A 20,535-nucleotide genomic window follows, 5' to 3' on the forward strand; every position below is an offset into this window, starting at 1 on the left:
GAATGAAAGAGTGAAGGTGAATAGAGAGTCTTGATTTTGGCAGTTTCACGAGAAGAGGGTTTCTGGCAGATTTTGTGCATCCTGCAGGAATATTTGGGGGATAGAGCACTGACAGAGCTGGGGGAGCAAGGCCGGAGAGAAGTCGGTAGAAGACAGAAAGACCACCAACCTGCCTGTGGTGAGTGAGTGAAAGGCCCTCGGAGTTAGTTTCATCGTGGGAGATTCCAATGATTCTGAACGCTTTGGTTTCAACAGCGTGAAGACGAGCTAGGTGTGAGGCAGGAGCGCCAGCCCAGAGGGGAGAGCAGTATTCCATTGAGCTGCGGATGAAAGCCTTGTATGTGGTGAGGAGCTCAGGTGTGCCAAGGAAGGACTTCGCACGACGGAGGATGCCCAGTCGGCGACTGGCTTTGGAGGCCAGATTTGAAATGTGGTTTTCCCAGGAAAGATCCTGGCAGATAGTGAGACCCAAAAGCTTGAGTGACAGAACTTCTTCAAGAGGATTGTTGAGAAAGTAGATGGGAGGGTTGTCCAGTCGGTCTTTTCTGAGACACATAGTGAAAGTGTGAGATTTGTCAGGATTGAAAGACATGTTCCACTTGTTTGCCCAGTCTGTGATTTTGTCCAGATCTGCAGAGAGTGAGGAGGCTGCAGACTGCCGAACTGAGGGATGAGGAATGGAGCGGGAGAGAGTGGAGTCATCAGCAAAAATATAGAGAATTTTCAAGAGAGTCAGAAAGATCATTGATGAAGACCAGAAAAAGCACAGGGCCCAGAACACTACCTTGAGGAACTCCAGCCTGGACAGGAAGAGGAGATGAGAGAATTCCATTCAGGGCCACATGTTAACGACGAGAGGAGAGGAAGTTCGCGAGCCATGAGTGGGAATTGTTATGGATACCATAAGAGGAGAGTTTTGTGAGCAATGCGGGTGTGCGAGACCATATCAAAGGCACAACATATGTCAATTCTTCAAGTCTACAAACAGGCAAAGCCCCTCCACAAAATACAGGGTGGTATGTCTATGCATAAGCTTGACATGGGGCTTCTGACTCCCCATTCATTTATCTTTCTTCCCCTCTTCCTCGTACTCTGTAGCCGCTGCTAACACAATCAATTTGTTTGGGTAAGTTCTCACAGGCGGATCGAGTAAAACTAAAAAGGACGGCCCAGACAGCAACCGTACCACAATAGCATGGTTTACATGGAGACTGCCAGGTTGTTAAGCGATGCCGAGCAATCCGTTCCATTTGTGTGCTTGATTGAGCATCCTTAATAAAGCAAGCCCTTGGCAAGTGATAAGCAAGCTGCTTTTAGAAAGAAAGATAAAGAAATGGGGAGTCAGGAGGAAGAGATCCCTGCCAAGCTTATCGATAGACCTACCAACTTATCTATGGACCTAGCAACTCACCATCAACTTACAAACTTATATATGTACCTACCGACTCACCATCAACCTACCAACTTATCTATGGACCTAGCAACTCACCATCAACTTACAAACGTATATATGTACCTACCGACTCACCATCAACTTACAAACTTATCTATGGACCTAGCAACTCACCATCAACTTACAAACGTATCTATGGACCTAGCAACTCACCATCAACTTACAAACTTATCTATGGACCTAGCAACTCACCATCAACTTACAAACTTATCTATGGACCTAGCAACTCACCATCAACTTACAAACTTATCTATGGACCTAGCAACTCACCATCAACTTACAAACTTATATATGTACCTACCGACTCACCATCAACTTACAAACTTATCTATGGACCTAGCAACTCACCATCAACTTACAAACTTATATATGTACCTACCGACTCACCATCAACTTACAAACTTATCTATGGACCTAGCAACTCACCATCAACTTACAAACTTATATATGGACCTAGCAACTCACCATCAACTTACAAACTTATATATGTACCTACCGACTCACCATCAACTTACAAACTTATCTATGGACCTAGCAACTCACCATCAACTTACAAACTTATCTATGGACCTACCAACTCACCATCAACTTACAAACATATCTATGGACCTACCAACTCACCATCAACTTACAAACTTATCTATGGACCTACCAACTCACCATCAACTTACAAACTTATCTATGGACCTAGCAACTCACCATCAACTTACAAACTTATCTATGGACCTACCAACTCACCATCAACTTACAAACTTATCTATGGACCTAGCAACTCACCATCAACTTACAAACTTATCTATGGACCTAGCAACTCACCATCAACTTACAAACTTATCTATGGACCTACCAACTCACCATCAACTTACAAACTTATCTATGGACCTACCAACTCACCATCAACTTACAAACTTATCTATGGACCTAGCAACTCACCATCAACTTACAAACTTATCTATGGACCTAGCAACTCACCATCAACTTACAAACTTATATATGTACCTACCGACTCACCATCAACTTACAAACTTATCTATGGACCTAGCAACTCACCATCAACTTACAAACTTATCCATGGACCTACCAACTCACCATCAACTTACAAACTTATCTATGGACCTAGCAACTCACCATCAACTTACAAACTTATCTATGAACCTAGCAACTCACCATCAACTTACAAACTTATCTATGGACCTACCAACTCACCATCAACTTACAAACTTATCTATGGACCTACCAACTCACCATCAACGTACAAACTTATCTATGGACCTACCAACTCACCATCAACTTACAAACCTATCTATGGACCTACCAACTCACCATCAACTTACAAACTTATCTATGGACCTACCAACTCACCATTAACTTACAAACTTATCTATGGACCTACCAACTTACCAAGCTTATCTATTGCGTGGACTTTAGGACCAGGGGCCATAGCATGAGGGTAAAAAATATGAGAGTTAGGACAGCCGTAAGCCAGGGGTCTTTTAGTCAGAGCGCAGTTAATGCATGAAATGGTCTCTCGAGAAAAGTAGTAGCAGCAGAGAGAGTGGAACCGCCCTTAGAGGCTATTTTTTCCCCGCAGAGCAGGGGTTGGCCATTTTCGGGCACCGTGGTCCCCTTTTTTGGAAGCAATATTTTACGGCTGGATGCCCTTCCTGCCGCCAACCCTGTTAGTCACCTCTTGCGACACACAGGGAATTACCAGTGAACTGGTACTCAATTTGTGGACCTCGGAGGGATGACAGGTTGAGCAGGCTGAGTCAACCCCCCCCTGGTATTAATTCAGCAATCCACCGGGATTTCGAACCCAGGATCATAGGATCCCAAGCCAGCACCCTAACCGCTAAGCAGCAGAGAGAGTAGATAGGTTTAAAATGGAATTTGATATGTGTGTAGAAGTATTGGATTGGAGGAGAGAAGGGCTTTTGGCAGGATTTTTAGGTAGCTTGTGCTTGGATACTTATGGTGGTTTCAGTGGTTGGGTGCATGATAGGCCAAATGTCTTCGTCCTGCACCAAAGTTCCTTGTGTGTATATCCTAGTGTGTGCATATGCCACAATGCGTGGAACTTCCATATTGCACTCATCATGCTTTCTGTAAAGGTGAAAACATTTCAGCTCAGAACAGAAGTGACAACACAAAAAAAGGCATCCGGGTAGTACACAAAATGTTTCTCAAACAAGCTGCCATTTACCAAATTACAGCACACATTAAACTTTACTACTCAACATCTTTTCACCGGTTACAAGTGTACTCACCCACAAGCTAAGGTGGCAATATATTACAATAATTCAATACAGGTGTAAATGACTGTGACGTAACCATTGTAACTATGGCCAAAACTTACCACATGTAAACACAGCTGCTGTGTGGCCAAAAACGACAAGAGTTCTCCAAACAAGGAGGGACACTATTTGGTGGATGATGTCCAATGCGGTGGCCATAGATTTGATGCGTGTGTGGCAGTGGTTAGAAAGGAGTGTGTGGGATGAGAATTGGGAACCAGTGTCTGTGTGCACAGTCAGGACTCTGCTGGCTCAGAATACGTGTTGATTCCGCTACGTCACCGCCCTGGCACAGCCATGCCACATGCTGCTTCCTCATCACAACGCCACACACCTCTCGCAAACTCCCAGCAGTCTCGATGCTCGTTCCAAATTCTACCTCTCTAGAGTCCGTTTGAAAACACAAACCTGACGTCACCTTCGCGTATCCAAAAAGGCCTTCTGGCTCACCCTTCCCCAGGTTTCGGACACGAGTGGTCGACGAGCATGCAGCTACTAATTTCACAACAATAAAAAAAAGAGCAGCAGTTATAACTCAATTCGACAAACGGTGACAAACTTCTTCTTATGACATAAAAAGTAGAAAGACATAGGAAAGCACTTTGATCCCATGAGGCTTTACGGAGTGCTTGCTCCCTTGCCTTGACAATTTAATGGTGCGCACACAGCAATTTCCAAAATATAAAGCAATTTTCAAATCATGTGACAACTGACTTCAAAAAAAACATCATATTTTCAAATGTCCAGCCCTGTCTGTAAAATATGTTTCGAAAAATATGTCTGGAGTTAACCTTTGAAATTTAAGCATTCTGCATCATTTTGATCAGGTCAGTCTTTTGGGATTGCCACTGGTAACGTGTAACCCAGTGCTACCTGCCGCATTGTCGGGTTGTCGGCAACCAAACCGACACCCCTCACTGGCTTTGCTAGTGGGGAGGGAGACTGTGACACCTGCCAGGACCAAAAACAACACCTGACAAACAACGCAAACTACAGAAAACACATCCACACCCACATCACCGTAAATGCAATAAACAACTTGGGCCCAAACTGAATCTTGGGCATGAAATCCCCACCCATTGATGCAACAGAGAAACTACTCCCCAGGTCTGCTCGTGTTCACCTTTCATGCCTTCACTGCGGACACCACCCACAACTTTTACACTGCAAGCATACACTCAACGACACCACTGACGATGCCTGCAACCGCTGCCAGGCCGCTCCACACACAATAAAACATATCAGAAGACTGCGTGGTCCTGGCTTCACATAGGCAAGAGCACAACATCTTGGAGGGATCTCTGGGTCGCTCCTGTGAGATTGATTGGCTGTCTCCGTGCCGCTGGCCTGTTCAACCAGAACTGATTGGGGCAACAACAACAACAACACCTGAGAAAGGGCGGACGAGCTTCCCTAGGGGGCCAACGGCTATCTAGTAAGGAGATGGTGTCTCCTGAAAAACACCCATCCGGTTTGGACCGGTTCAAGTCATACCAAACACTTTAAAATGGTACGTGCTGCTTCCTTGCTTGAAAAGGGTGGAGTACGGACAATCCCCATCGGTTGGCATCCATGGGGAAGAGGGGAAATTCCTCTTGAGGAAATTCCCCGCTCAGTGCGGTGAGAAAAGTAGCGCCATTGTTATGAGGTCGTTGGTACCCAGAGCATCCTGGGAAGTTATGGTGGTGACGGCACTTCCCCCAAGCTCTGTGTCTGTGTCAAGTGTTTGTCTCGTCAGTATGTCTGTGTTTGTGTGTCAGCTCTTTTATGAGCCTGAGCCAATGCATTAAAAGTTATCTTCAAGTGTCATTTGTCAAGTTATCTTTAGCCGAAACAACCTAACTTGTTGTATAAAAGTTAACAAAGTAATGAATAAGTTTATCAATTTTGACCTGAGCAAAGTTTTTTTGCCATTTATGGATGACATACAGTGGAAGTGCCCATTGCTGGAAAAGCCGGATGTAAAGGAAGATTGTCCGCGCTTTGTCCGAGCAAGGTGCAGATCTCTACACTCAAAAAAAACTGAACAGCAAGCACGGAATTTATGCCTCACATCAGCGTTTTGTCTACCGAAGAAGGAATGTCTTCTTCATCTATTATAAACGTGTAACATTCTTATCAGTCATTCTAGACTTCCTTATTTTTGTATACAAAGTTGAGGCCTGTGGAGGAGCTAGAAATGAGAATGGATCAGGACATAACAGAACACAGAACAGCATGCAGAAAGGACGGGAGCACACCAACATCTGGGTCGAGGCACTTGGACAATCAAGGAATGTCGGGGAGAATGATGGGAAGGGGAAGATGCACGGGCTGGAAAATATGAATACAGAAGCAAAATCTAAGGAAGAAAAAACTGGAAATTTGGAAAGGTGTGCTTGGTGATAGGTAATGGGGGTAGAAAAAAAATCATGACTTTGGAAGGGGGATATTAGAAGATTGCTATGGCGGTGAACAGCGAACAGCATAACGTGAACAGTCTGGAAAACCTGGACGGAAGAATGCGATTGAGTAAAATGTGGAAATTGGTTGCACAGCAGGAAAAAAGAGGAACTAAAGTGTGGAGGTGAAGAGTGATCCTAGGTTATAGGAGTTTCGCCAGAATGGGGTGCTGGTGGACCACTTCAGCCCCGCAGAAACGTCTGAAGTGAATCTGCATGAATGACTATAGACCTGTGGCGCTGACCTCAGTCATCATGAAGACCTTTGAACGCCTTATCCTGTCCCACCTCAAATCCATCACGGACCCCCTCCTGGACCCACTGCAGTTTGCCTACAGGGCTAATAGATCTGTGGATGACACAGTCAACATGGGCTTGCGCTATATGCTACAGCACCTTGACACCCCAGGGACAGATGCCAGGGTATTGTGGACATATGCCCTACCGGATCCCTCACCTTAGGAAACTGTGGACTGCCCCCCACCCCCACCAGATTGCCCCCCCCCCCACCAGACCTTCTACACTACCTTCTAGTTTGTGGACTTCAGCTCTGCAATCAACACCATCATCCCAGAACTGCTGCAGGACAAACTGGCCCATCTTAACATTTCTGACTTCCTGACCAGTAGGAGAGAATATGTGCGGCTTGGCAAACACCTCTTGGACCCCCTACCCATCAGTACGGGGGCTCCGCAGGGATGTGTGCTCTCACCTCTGCTCTATTCACTCTATACCAATGATTGTTCTTCCTCAGAACCACCTGTCAAAATAATCAAGTTTGCAGATGACACCACACTGGTCGGACTCATCTCCGACGGGGACGAATCCACGTTCCGGACGGAGGTGGACAGACTGGTGTCCTGGTGTAGTCAAAACTACATGGAACTGAACACACTCAAAACTGTAGAAATGGTAATTGACTTCAGGAAACACCCCCCATCACCACTCCCCCTGAAAATAAATGGTTGAACCGTCGGCATGGCTGAAACATTTAAATTCCTGGGGACCACAATCTCAAGAGGGATGACAACATCACCACTATAAAAAAGGCACATCAGCGGAGGTACTTTCTGCACCTGCTGAAGAAACTCAACGTCTCCAAAACAATACTGGTCACATTCTACACGGCCATTGTAGAGTCCACCCTCACTTCCTCCATCACCGTCTGGTTTGGGACTACGTCTGCCCGCTCCAAGAGCAAACTACAGCGCATCGTCCGGTCTGCAGAGAAGGTCATCGGCTGCCACCTGCCATCCATCGAGCACCTGCATGACTCCAGGGCAAGGAAGTGTGCAGGAAAGATCATCGCTGACCCCTCCCACCCAGGTCATCACCTCTTCAAAAAACTTCCCTCTGGTCCCTCACCAGGACCAGAGGGAAGTCTCTTCCCTCTGGCTCAAAGAGCTATGTCTGGTTCAAAGCCATCAGAACCAATACCATCCGCCATCTGACCAGTTTCATCCCCCGTGCCTTGGCCCTCACAAAACTGTTCATCCGGCCGGCAGTACTCCTCCCCCCCCCCCCCCCCCACCCTCTCCCTCCCTACTGGATCCCTCACCTTCGGAAACTGTGGACTGCCTCTCCACCCCCCCCCCCCCACCCTCTCCCTCCTACTAGATCCCTCACCTTAGGAAACTGTGGACTGCCTCTCCACCCCCCCCCCCCCCCCCCACCAGATTCTACACGTAACACACCTTGTACTTTATGCCACATTTTGTAAATTTGTGTATTTTGTGGAATTTACGTGTGGCTGTAACCGAACAGCACATTCACCAGGTCAAATTCCTTGTACATTCAATGTACTTGGCAATGAAGTTGATTCTGATTCTGATTCTGATTCCGTTTGAAGAAACATTGCAGTTTCCAATCAGCGGCCATGTTGTAGACCCTGATGTCGATCGATAATACTTGAATCGTTAATTTTATGATACTTCGGATGGTGGTTCAATGTAGAGGGGTTAAAAGTTTGATTTTAGTCTATCGATACATACTATAAGAGAGATGTGTGTGTGTGTGTGTGTGTGTGTGTGTGTGTGTGTGTGTCTGTGTGTGTGTCTGTGTGTGCGTCTGTGTGTGTGTGTGTGTGTGTCTCTGTGTGTGTGTGTGTGTGTGTGTATGTGTGTGTGTGTGTGTGGTCTGTGTGTGTGTGTACATGTGTTTGTGTCTGTGTGTGTGTCTGTGTGTGTGTGTCTGTGTGTGCGTCTGTGTGTGTGTGTGTGTGTGTGTGTGGATGTGTGTGTGTGTGTCTCTGTGTGTGTGTGTGTGTCTGTGTGTGCGTCTGTGTGTGTGTGTGTCTGTGTGTGTGTGTGTGTGTGTGTGTGTGTCTGTGTGTGTCTCTGTGTGTGCGTCTGTGTGTGTGTGTGTGTGTGTGTGTGTGTGTGTGTATGTGTGTGTGTGTGTGTCTCTGTGTGTGTATGTGTGTGTGTGTGTGTGTCTGTGTGTGTGTGTGTGTCTGTGTGTGCGTCTGTGTGTGTGTGTGTCTCTGTGTGTGTGTCTGTGTGTGCGTCTGTGTGTGTGTGTGTGTGTGTGTGTGTGTGGATGTGTGTGTGTGTGTGTCTCTGTGTGTGTGTGTATGTGTGTGTGTGTGTGTGTGTGTGTGTGTGTGCGTGTGTGTCTCTGTGTGTGTGTGTGTGTACATGTGTGTGTGTCTGTGTGTGTGTGTGTGTGTGTGTCACCATTTTTCTCAGAGATGGGTGAACGGGTCTTATCTTTGTCAAACTTTCACAGATTCACACCCTTGGTATTCCAGAAGCAGGAATACAACAGCATTTGACATTTCAAATGCCACAGGAACACCACTGAATTATTGAAGTATTTACCATTATTAGCTTGTTTTGACAGATCCAAGTCATGATGTTCTTTAAGATAACTTCAAGCAAAAGCCTCTTTAAAAATACACTCCATTCGATATTACTACTGACAGTAAAGCAGATGTGATGTTGTAGCTAATGCAGGATTGACTTACACCCCATTTACATTCACATGAGGCCCAGGAAAAATCCATGTATAACCCATGCAAATCCCATGTCTGGCTTATGTGGGCTAGCCCACAAATAGCCCATGTCCTGCCTACGTGGCCTCGCCCAGTTGGGACATGGTGGAGCCTATGGACAATCCAGCTGGGGCCAATGTGCAGAACACACTTGGGACCCACAAGTTAGCCCACATTGGACCCATATGGGCCCCAGCTGGACATTCTGGCTGGGACCCCATTGGAATGGAAAGAATAGTGTAATTTTATAACTTTTAACATTGAAAATGACTATGGATGTAAACATTTAAATTAAGAGCTCATTCTTTTCACTCATTCTTGACTTACTGGAGTTGTTTAGCTGCTTACGGAATGCATCCACAATCCACTTCATCAAATATATTAAGCTTTTTCGCAATCCACTTCATCTATCTATAAAACTTATATTTATTATGTACTAGCAAAGGTACCCGGCATTTCCAGGCAACGCAGAGTCACTTCGTGATGGGAATATTAAGAGAGGGGAAGGGAAGAGGAGTGGGGGAGCGTAGGGAGAGGAGAGGCGGGGGAGAGGAGGGGGAGAGGAGGGGGAGAGGCGAGGCGGGAGAGAGGAGGGGAAGAGGAGAGGTGGGAGAGAGGAGGGGGAGAGGAGAGGCAGGAGAGAAGAGGAGGATAGGAGAGGCGGGAGAGAGGAGGGGGAGAGGAGAGGCTGGAGAGAGGAGGTGGAGAGGAGAGGCAGGAGAGAGGAGAGGATAGGAGAGGCTGGCAGAGAGGAGGGGGAGAGGAGAGGCCGGGAGAGAGAATGGGGAGAGGAGAGGCGGGAGAGAGGAGGGGGATAGGAGAGGCTGGAGAAAGGAGGGGGAGAGGAGAGGCTGGAGAGAGGAGGTGGAGAGGAGAGGCAGGAGAGAGGAGGGGATAGGAGAGGCTGGGAGAGAGGAGGGGGAGAGGAGAGGCCGGGAGAGAGAATGGGGAGAGGAGAGGCGGGAGAGAGGAGGGGGAGAGGAGAGGCCGGGAGAGCAAGAGGATCAATAATTAAGTCCCCATTTTAAATATATAAATACTCTCTTGTTGTAGGTAGAGGTAGCGCATTTTTGTTTTTTGTTTGAGAGCCTGTTTCGTGTTTATTTGCCATTAATATTATTTTTTTTCTTTGCTTTCAGATCGATCCATTATGGCTGAGTGATTAACTGTTGCTCAAAGAGCACCAATTGCTGCACAGTATGGGGATTGGCAGTCTGTAATGGCAGCTCAAAGATGGTGGCGGCAAGAAATGGAAGACTGGAAATACTACGTTGTTAATGTGAGTAATTGCCGTTTTAGTTTGAACATCGCATTTCAACATCAGCTCCTGCGTTCTCAGCACATTTTTTCAATCGTTAAACATTTTCCACTGAACGTCGAAGAAACTCCTCCGGCAAATTGGCAAAAACATTGCGGATAAAACTGTCTAATTCATCCACATTAGCGGGTTTGCCTTCATCCACGTTTTCCTGAGCCCATCCCAACAAAAATAATCACAAGAGGGTAGATCAAGACATATCGATGGTCACTCTGAGGTCTTCATGGGCTGCTCCATCTGTGTGGAAAGTGGGAATCCAACCAATTAGGAACTTCAATCGAGCAGTGTGGAGCAGATCCATCTTCCATCAAGAAATTGCTTCATTTGTATCTCCCATTGCTGGATTTGTCGAAGAAAAAAGTTTTGGTGCATGTCCAAGTATCTCTGTCCGTTCATCGTTTTGCGGAAGACGTAGGTTCAATGAGTCGGGTTGAAGCCATTCCACAGCAAACAAGACTTTGACTTTGGCCGTGTTCAACAATCATTTCCTGACCAGTAATGGCAGTTACACCTGTTAACAAAACAACCAACAAGGAAAACAGCCTCGTCACCACAGTCCGTGTTATGTAACACACCTGTACCGTCATCGATCCACTGAAGGAAATGTTCACGAAACTCAATTCTCTCATCACAATCTGGAAACATCTGCTGAGCACAATGATGTTTGTTTGGTTTCAATCTCAAATCCTTCTTCAAAATTCCTCGAATTGCACGACAACTTATTCCACTGTCCCTCTTCTTCTTCTTCGGCTCCTTGTGAACATGTCTCATACCTGGTCAATGTTTTCTGGTGACCTCACTGTGGTATGTCTTCCTGATCTTCTTACGTTCATAACTGTTATAAGCTTTTGGTGACAGTTTTTAAACGTTTTGTATCCAAAGTGGAATGTGTCTTCCCATTTCTTGCCACCACCATCTTTGAACTGCAATTACGGACTGCCAATCCTCATACCGTGCACCAATTAGTGCTCTTTTAGCAACAGTTAATCTCTCAGACATAATGGATCAATCTGAAAGCAAAGATAATAATATTAATCACAAAAAACAGTTTTCAGACAAACGAAAATATTCTCCAACTGTAGTAACAACAGAATATATTGATAATGTATGACAAAATAGGGATGTCGGCAATAATAATGATTATAATCTTGATATATATCTTGATATAGAGGATATTGTAGATATTGAACCCCCTAACTTGACCCAGGGCACAGATCACCTTGAGCAGGGAGTCCCACCATGGTGCTTCCTGCATGACCTGTTAGCAACAAGTGTCGCTCTGATGGCTAAAAAAAATGATTCAAAAGGGTCTGGTGGCTAAACAGTTAAATGGGCTCCATCTATTAGACACTAGCTGAGCAGATCAACAGCCTTACACTGCCTTAGGATTGCACTGCAGCCAATACCAGGAAGACGATAGAAATTCTCAATGTTATGGACCAGTTCACACAGAGAGGGGGGTTAGTCATGATATATATATACTAGACGAATGCACCCGGCGTTGCCCGGGTTCTTTTTGAATTAATTTACTACTATAATTCAGCTTTTACTCGCGGCCATGGAAGATTGACAACTACAATTCAGCTTTTACTCGCGGCCGTAGAAGATTGACTACCATAATTCAGCTCAGCTTTTAATTGCGAAATGGGCCCAGCTCGACCGAAGCGGCCTCGCCCGGCCTCACCACCTAGCCTATAACCTTCCCAGGGCCGTCCCGACATTTTTAGTTCTTTTTGAATGAATTTGCTACTATAATTCAGCTTTTACCCGCGGCCGTAGAAGATTGACTACTATAATTCAGCTCAGCTTTTAATTGCGAAATGGGCCCAACCCAGCCGAAGCAGCCTCGACCGGCCTCGCCACCTAGCCTATAACCTTCCCGGGGCCCGTCCCGACATTTTTGGTTCTTTTTGAATGAATTTACTACTATAATTCAGCTTTTACTCTTGGCCGTAGAAGATTGACTACTATAATTCAGCTCACCTTTTAATTGTGAAATGGGCCCAGCTCGGCCGAAGCGGCCTCGGCCGGCCTCGCCACCTGGCCTATAGCCTTCCCGTGGCCCGTCCCGACATTTTTGGTTCTTTTTGAATGAATTTACTACTATAATTCAGCTTTTACCCGTGGCCATAGAAGATTGACTACTATAATTCAGCTGACCTTTTAATTGCGAAATGGGCCCAGCCCGGCCGAGGTGGGCCTCGACCGGCATCGCCATTTAGCCTAAAACCTTCCCGGGGCCCGTCCCGACATTTTTGGTATTGGAGGTTTCTTCCTGTCTTTTACCGTTCAAGAGATTAGCGCGTACAGACAAACAAACATAAACTTTCTTTTATATATATATAGAAGATACAAGATATGTATATATATATATATGTGTACATTTTAATGGATCTATGTGTACGTTGCTGTGTGCTATGCTCTGGCAAGAAGCTGGAAGCTGGATTCTCACCGGTGCACAGAAGGAGTTTGGAAGGAGGCAGGATCGCTTGCAGATGTATTCAGACACTGGGCGTGCAGACTCAGCACAACCCCCTGCAGCACAAAGGCGTGAACAGCTCCCAGGATCGGCAGAGGGACATCACCAGAGTGGCGAGCTGGCCTGAAAAGGCCACAACTTGTGGTCGGGGTGCAGTTACAGTGATGCCTCAAACAACACCTGTACGAGTGTGTGATAACCGTTTAACTGAATCCAATGATTTCCCAATTGGCTGTCCCATTGCAGGCATAACCGTTAGAGATATATTGAGTTGTGCAGTTTTGTCTATGGACTTGCACATTCTGCCATGGACCCAACACCTGTGACTGCACAGATTACTCTGGGAAACTGGACTTCATAATCCATGGTAGGATAGTGTGATAAATGTAGTGTGGATTGAGTGGTAGATTTGGGTTTTCAGACAAAGCAAACCAGAAGAGAAAGAACAAAGCACCTGTTACATTAACGCCATCTGACTGCTGGCACCAAACTTCCCTCCGCTGGCCTCGCCAAGTCCCCGACTGCCAACTATAGCTGAAGCATTTCGATCCTGAGAGGGAGGTGGAGGGGTCGGGGAATAGAAGATGTAGTGCAGTTAAGGCCTTTGCCGCATAAGCAAATTATGATGTTTAAACAATATAAACATAGGGGCAATACCCCTGGCACTCACCTGGTAGAATAAACAGTATACTACACGGACTAAAGGTATTTTAAACCAATTTTAATGGTTGCTAGAAGACAGGGAAGCATGTAGAATCATACTACCATAATCATAAGACTTTAAACAAACAAATAAATACCTATTTTGGGGTGTAACCCCCCTCCCACCCAAGTGAACCTCAGACCCAAATTTTTCCAATGCCTTGAACAACTAGATGGTATTCATAGAATACTTACCCTGCGCAGTTAACTTGGTGTGAGCCAACTCTTCTGTTTTTGAACGTTTCTTTTTTTTGATCCAATATGGCTGCCAGACCACGTGAGCAATGACATCATAAATTTATATTCTCTAATATAATTGTTGCATAGATCATGCTCAATAAATTTCAAACTGATCAGACTAAGCGTTGTCCCTGTCGAATTATGACATCATAATTATGGCACCAATGACGTCATCGTTAATGACACCTGTTCCCCATATTATATGGAGTTATTTACAATGAGCCACGTTTAATTTTTTCCATAGAGCGGTTTTGGAGATATAGAGGTGCAACGTTTTTCGGTTTTTCCAAGATGGCGCCTGTAACACATGACCTATGACGTCATGATTATCATTAAAATATTTTAAAGGAGGAGGTGCTCCTATGGTGAAAATTTGGTGTCCATCAGACCAACAGTTGCTGAAAAAAAAAATTATGATTGGATGGATCAGTGTTTATTTGTCAAATTATGACGTCATAACGAAGGCACCAATGACATCATTAACATATCTTATTCACCATGGGGAATCGGTGACAATGAGCCAGCTCTCAATTTTTTCCATGGATTGGTTTCAGAGATATAGAGGTGCGAATTTTTTCCAAGATGGCGCCTGTACCACGTGACCTATGACGTCATAATAATGATGAAAATATTCTACAGTAGGAGGCCCTCCTATGGTGAAAATTTCGTGTCAATCGGATCAAGAATTACAGAGAAAAAATTCAGACTGATCGAATCAAGTGTTGTACTTGTCGAAATATGACGTCATAATTAAGGTGCCGATGACATCATCATTGACATATCTTATTCCCCAAGCGGAGTACTTGACAATGAGCCATGATTCAATTTTTTTCCCATGGAGCGGTTTCGGAGATGTAGAGGTGCAATTTTTTTCGATTTTTCCAAGATGGCGCCTGTACCACGTGACCTATGACGTCATAATTATAATTTTAAACATTCCACAGGAGGAGCCGCTCATATTCTGAAAATTTCGTGCCAATCGGGTTCAGTTGTAGAGGAATTTTTGTTTTTTCATACTGATCAGATCAAGCGTTGTACTTGTCGAATTATGACGTCATAATTAAGGCAACGATGGCATCGTCATCAATATATCTTATTCCCCATGGGGAGTACTTGACAATGAGCCATGTTTCCATTTTTTCTATTGAGCAGTTTGGGAGATATAGAGGTGTAACGTTTTTCCAAGATGGCCGCATACTACGTGAGCTATGACGTCATAATTATGAATATAAAATTTCTACAGGCGGAGGCGCTTCTATGGTAAAATTTCCTGGTCAATCGGACCAATGGTTGCCGAGAAAATGAATTTTAAAAATGAAGACCCAGCACACGGCACACGTACGTACTTACCCGAATGCTTAACCCCGCTTTTCGCTTCGCGAGCGCAGGGTAAACATTGGTACATCACGGATGATGAAGGTTGTGGTGAAGTTTAATGGAAATTGTGTGTGTAGGTTCTGAGAAAAAAGCAAATACCTATTTTGGGGGACAACCCCCCTGTAGACCCGGAAAGGGGGACATTTTTTTAAAATGCCGTGAACAAACTTTGGTACATCACGGGTGGTGAAGGTTGTGTTCAGGTTTCATCAAAATAGTTTGTGTAGTTTCAGAGAAGAAAGCAAATACCTATTTTGGGGGCTTAAATCGGGACCCACTTTGACCCCCGTAAACCTCCCCAGACTTCGATTTTTTTTAATGCCGTGAACAATCTTCGGTACATCACAGGTGATGAAGGCTGTGGTCAAGTTTCATCAAAATAGTGTGTGGAGTTTCAGAGGAAAAAGCAAATTCCTATTTTTGTTTTTTTTGGTGGGGGTTGGGGGGGTAAAACCTGCATCCATTTTGACCCCCGGTAAACCCCTTTAGACCCCGATTTTTTTGAATGCTGAGTTTTTGAATTTTGAAAAGCTGAGTGAACAAACTTTAGTCACAACACAACAAATATCATTTGTGCCAAGTTTGATCGCAATCCCATCAGCGGTTTCGGAGAAGAAGTTTCAAGTGTTTACGGACGGACTGACGACGCACCATCACATAAGCTCCCTTGAACTTCGTTCCAGCCTGGAACTTGCAGGTGAGCTAAAAACAATAAATCAGACTAGTGCAAATGCACCATGAATTGTGAAAAATTATGGCAATTATATGATGATGATGATGATGATGATGATGATGATGATGATGATGATGAGAACACCAACGAACATGGGATGACAAAGCATTACAGTACATGGCAAGATGGAATGCAGAGAATATTGAAAACATCAACAACTAGAACAGCACTCGGTAGAGCGCACACCTCCACCTGGTGAACAGTTTATGTTTTGTATCCCACCGATAGGCCGGATCTGGATTCGGACCTGAACCAAAATCTAATCGACTTGTTCCTGCCACTTACCCAACTCATCCACCAAGTTTTGGTATAATCCATCCACAGGTTTTTGAAATATCACGGCCCTATCACTCATGGTGAAAAATCACTTAAAATTCTCTGATCTTGATCCGGATCTTCACCAAAATATAATCATTCCGTCCTTGTCGCAAACCCAACCTCTCCACCAAATTTCATCTGTATCCATCCACAACGTTTTGAGATATCCTGTTCACAAATAAACAAACAAACAAGAAATATGTTGTGCACTGCATGATACTTGTGAAATCACGAAAATATGTTGTTGACATTTGGCCGGTGTTGACCTCAAAAATAATTGGTGGTTTCATTCAGAGATCTGATATGCAAATCCTCTTAAAATATCAAGCCATTCGGATGAAAATTTACTATTTTAGAAATGCGGCCTATGTTGACCTTTTCAACTTTAGACCTCAAATGTACTTTGTGGTTGAATTCAGTGACCGGATATGCAAATCCTGTTCAAATTTCAAGTCAATCGGCTGAAAATTAAGGATTTTAGAAATCTGAAAAGGTTGTTGACCTTTGGCCTATGTTGACCTTTTGACCTCAAACTCAATAGGCTTCTTCCTTATGAACAACTCTACAGTTTGGTGAAGTTTTGTAAAGATCAGTTCAAAATTGTGACCTGCAGGTGATTGATATTCAGACAAACAGTCAAACAGACATCCTTTGATGATGCAAGCATGGCATTTGGCACACAGTCAGAGTATGTCCTAAGGAAGATATTTGGCTATAGGGCCATCACAGATTTGTCCTGTGACAACAATGGCGGCCATTTTACAAAATGGCCTCCATTGCTTGTTATTTTACATATATTTGGTACATTACGCGTGCATAAAACTACATTTGGTCGTACAATCATAGCATTTAGCACACAATTAAAGACATGTCACACCTGTTTAGTCTAAGTAGAATGCGCATCAGTATTAACTAAATGTGAACTTTGAGGGCGGTATTATAGGCTACTAGCGGTGATCTGATGAGCACGTCGAGTGCGCGTAACGAGGGAGGCCTTCAGAAATGAATCTGCCGTTCCCTGGTGTGGCAACACCAGCTCGTACGAGTGCAGATGTCCACCCACTGCCCTCCAGAAGGTTGCCCAATATCTTGAGAGAAGCCATCTCAATGTGCAGCACGCCAAACATAACAATGAAGTGATCCTCGCCGTGAGTTGCTCGCCAACTCCACTGGATTTGTTTTGCTACAGCATACAGAGGTTTATCCACAGTAATAATGGACACAGGTCCAGGATTCAGAATATCCACTGCTTTCTTCACTACGTCCATGGAATGGCGGATCATAGCGACGGATTTGGCCTGGTCATAGAAAAGGGGCAGTAGACAAGTGAGTGTCAGGTTGCTGTCTGGTGTTTCATAGGCTAGCTGAAGGCTAGCATGACATGCAGCCCAGGAGAGAGTTGCTTTCTTGTGGTGTGTTTGTAGCCAGCACCTGTCTCAACTGTTCCAGCCATCTGCAGAAGGAAACAAGTAAAGAGAATGAGATAGCTTAGTATTATTATTTTGAATTTGTGAATCAAACAAAGATTGATACAGTATTCTGTATAACATTATGGTAAATAAAATACTCTTGTACTGTACCTGTATTCCTTCTGCATGGCTTGATCAATGAGCTGACAGACTGCTTTGGTAGGTCCATCTAGTTTTGGTGCAGGTGGATGATCTCTTTGCAGAGCAACAGGGGGCACACTGGTGTAGGACTGGTGAATGTGCTACCTTCCCCTTGTTAGCAGCATGAGCGTCATTGTCACTGGTGGCAACATCACGATGATCTCCACTGAACTTCGCATCTGGGTGTTGGAACAGTGATATTCCAGTTCCATGGAAGGAATCGTGTGCACTGATGGAACTGGGATTATGATCAATATTGTCTACTGCGGCAGCAGTGAAGAGCCTGCCTTTGAGTTGAGGAGGACAGACGGCTTTCTCGATGTTATAGTGATGACAAATTTTGTTGCCGAGCTCCATTGAGATGTGGAGCACGTGGTCATACGATGTAGACAGACCCAGATCAAAGAGAGTATCAACAAGGTCTCGCTTGCGAGTTTTTGAATGGATCATCACACCTAGATAGACCGTCAGTGGTGTTTCTCGTTCTTGGCTGTGCCTAGTAGTACTTGTAGTTGTAGTGTCCCCATGACGTACTGAACTGTTGTACATTAGTATCTGTGAGACGGTCAGAGCTGGCTGAGGCACTGATGAGGAGCTTGACTGTGTTTTCATACTTGGACCGTACAACACCATAGAAACTAACGCCAAGAGAGAAACTGGCACTGATGTCTCCTGGCATAGAGTGTCAAATGAACCAGTGAATTTATTGTGCATTCTGAACATATCACTCCTAACTATGGCTGCTGCCCGGACAAGATAAACAGCATCATTGTCAGCATCATGCTCACATGCTTTTCCTAGCGGAAGCTAAGACCACATCACGGCCTTGTTTGTGAGCTTCCATGTCTGGAAAGTAAGGAAGTATTCTATTCAGTTTGGTGGAATGGACACACCCGCTTACATCAGTTCCAAGTTGTTTGCAGTCTTGTGGTGTACAGATTTACTTCGTCACTTAGTTTGAAAACTGGTGCAACAAGATTGACCATGCGGGCTTCCTCAATATGGGACACGAGTCCTGCAAATGCGATGCCATGGTTAATACTGTCTACATCGGATCCCTCAGATGTTTTAATATCTCGTGCTTTATTGTGCAGAGAAACGAGGCATTGGACGTGATACTTTGCCTCTTGTGCAAAAAGGTCTCCAGGACTAAGTTTTGCAAGTAAGGGTTTGTTCTGCAGTTTGAAGACACACTGCCGGACACGGACGTCAAGCTGAAAGGTTGACGTCCGTGTCTACTTTCTGAGAACATCTGCATCGTCTGCAGCGGGTTTTTTTTCTTCTCTGCCACTGAAGTTTTGTTTTGTTAAACTTCAGTCTACAGGAATCATGCCACTTTGCTTTGCAATATCGGAATGTTGCCTCAACACCCTCACCCTCATCTAGCCATGATAGGTTAATTGTTTGTGGCAAGCAACCAATCTTGTTAAATGCCACAAGACTTTCAGCGAGCGTCTTATACCCTGTCCCGTCTGTACGCCTTGAGTCGGCTGGACAACAAAGAACCTCTGCTTTGTCTTCTTGGCAGAGAGCACATTTGTTCCACTCTATTTTCTGACATGGTGTACCAGATGTCCACGGCTCTAGACGGTCCATAAGCTTGTGTAGCCTGTGGGACCAATCATTAGTCGCCTTCAGAGGTAATTATATTGGTTCCGCCCATTTTGGCTTTATAAGCTACCTGTGCAGGTATATCGGGAGACTACTAATGCCCGGGTCCTCTGTGATAGTACTTCCTGGTTGCCGCAGCTAGGGTGCTGTGCTTGGAATTGGTTGCAATCCTGCCATTGGCTACCTGACAGGAGTAAATTCCCTGTCAGTGGATCATGGGGTCTCGCTCCTATTGAGAGGAGTGGTCCAATGGTATGACCATGCATTGTGGCCCCTCGGGGGCAGGATGCATGCGTTTGAATGACCATGTGCTTCAGCCTCGGGGTTGAGGTGCACGTCCAAGGCTGTTCAAATGTTTGACTTTTTACCTTTTTTCATCGTAAAAAAGGCAGGCCTTCGTGCGGGCCCTAAAAGCACTTCCTGGTTGCCGCAGCTCGGGTGCTGTGCTTGGTTGCATCGGCCCAAGAAGTGTATTTCCGAGTTTTGGTACTCTCCAGTGAATTCCTGGCTGTCCAGTGGGTGTGTGCATGTAACCGGCAGACAAAGGTAGGCTTGCATTGAGTATGCGACGCCATTTTGTTATTTTTATGTATAAATGAAATACGGACGCTGTTGTTGTTAAATGGTCACCGCATTATGTGTTCACTATCTACAGTGGAGAGTTTCCACCGTGTTCTGGGTAATCCATGGTCTCTTGTGAAAAGGGTATGTGATCTTGTTTTATGTCGTGTAAACAATTAGCGTTTTGTGTATAGTTGATTTGTATATTTATATTGGTGGGTAGTTGGGTTAAGTTAAACCCTTTTGTGGATGCTTTTAAGTATGAGAAAGGTAATTTTATGTTTTCTTCACAGATATTTGTTCAGTGCTGTCAGCTGCTGTTCTTTTGATAGGTTTTATTACTTGGCTGCTATTCGTCTTTTGGGATATTCTCAAGTTTAATAAAGTGTTGTATTGTGCTCTCCTA

The 20,535-nt window shown here is 44.8% G+C and overlaps 1 protein-coding gene across 1 annotated transcript in view; it reads right to left on the reverse strand.

Annotated features, from left to right (window-relative positions):
* Positions 1–20,535, reverse strand: part of LOC137429512 (thrombospondin type-1 domain-containing protein 7A-like) — a 665,061-nt gene that overhangs the window by 28,710 nt on the left and 615,816 nt on the right. The window contains exons 18-19 of the mRNA XM_068119458.2: positions 13,432–13,527; positions 12,951–13,100 (exon numbers count right to left, since the gene is read on the reverse strand). Of these exons, the coding sequence (XP_067975559.2) occupies positions 13,021–13,100; positions 13,432–13,527 (176 nt within the window). The 3' untranslated portion in view covers positions 12,951–13,020. The remainder of the gene's footprint in view (positions 1–12,950; positions 13,101–13,431; positions 13,528–20,535) is intronic.

The sequence above is a fragment of the Myxine glutinosa genome, chromosome 6 (assembly GCF_964187855.1).
Source record: "Myxine glutinosa chromosome 6, kmMyxGlut1.1, whole genome shotgun sequence".
NCBI lineage: Eukaryota > Metazoa > Chordata > Myxini > Myxiniformes > Myxinidae > Myxine > Myxine glutinosa.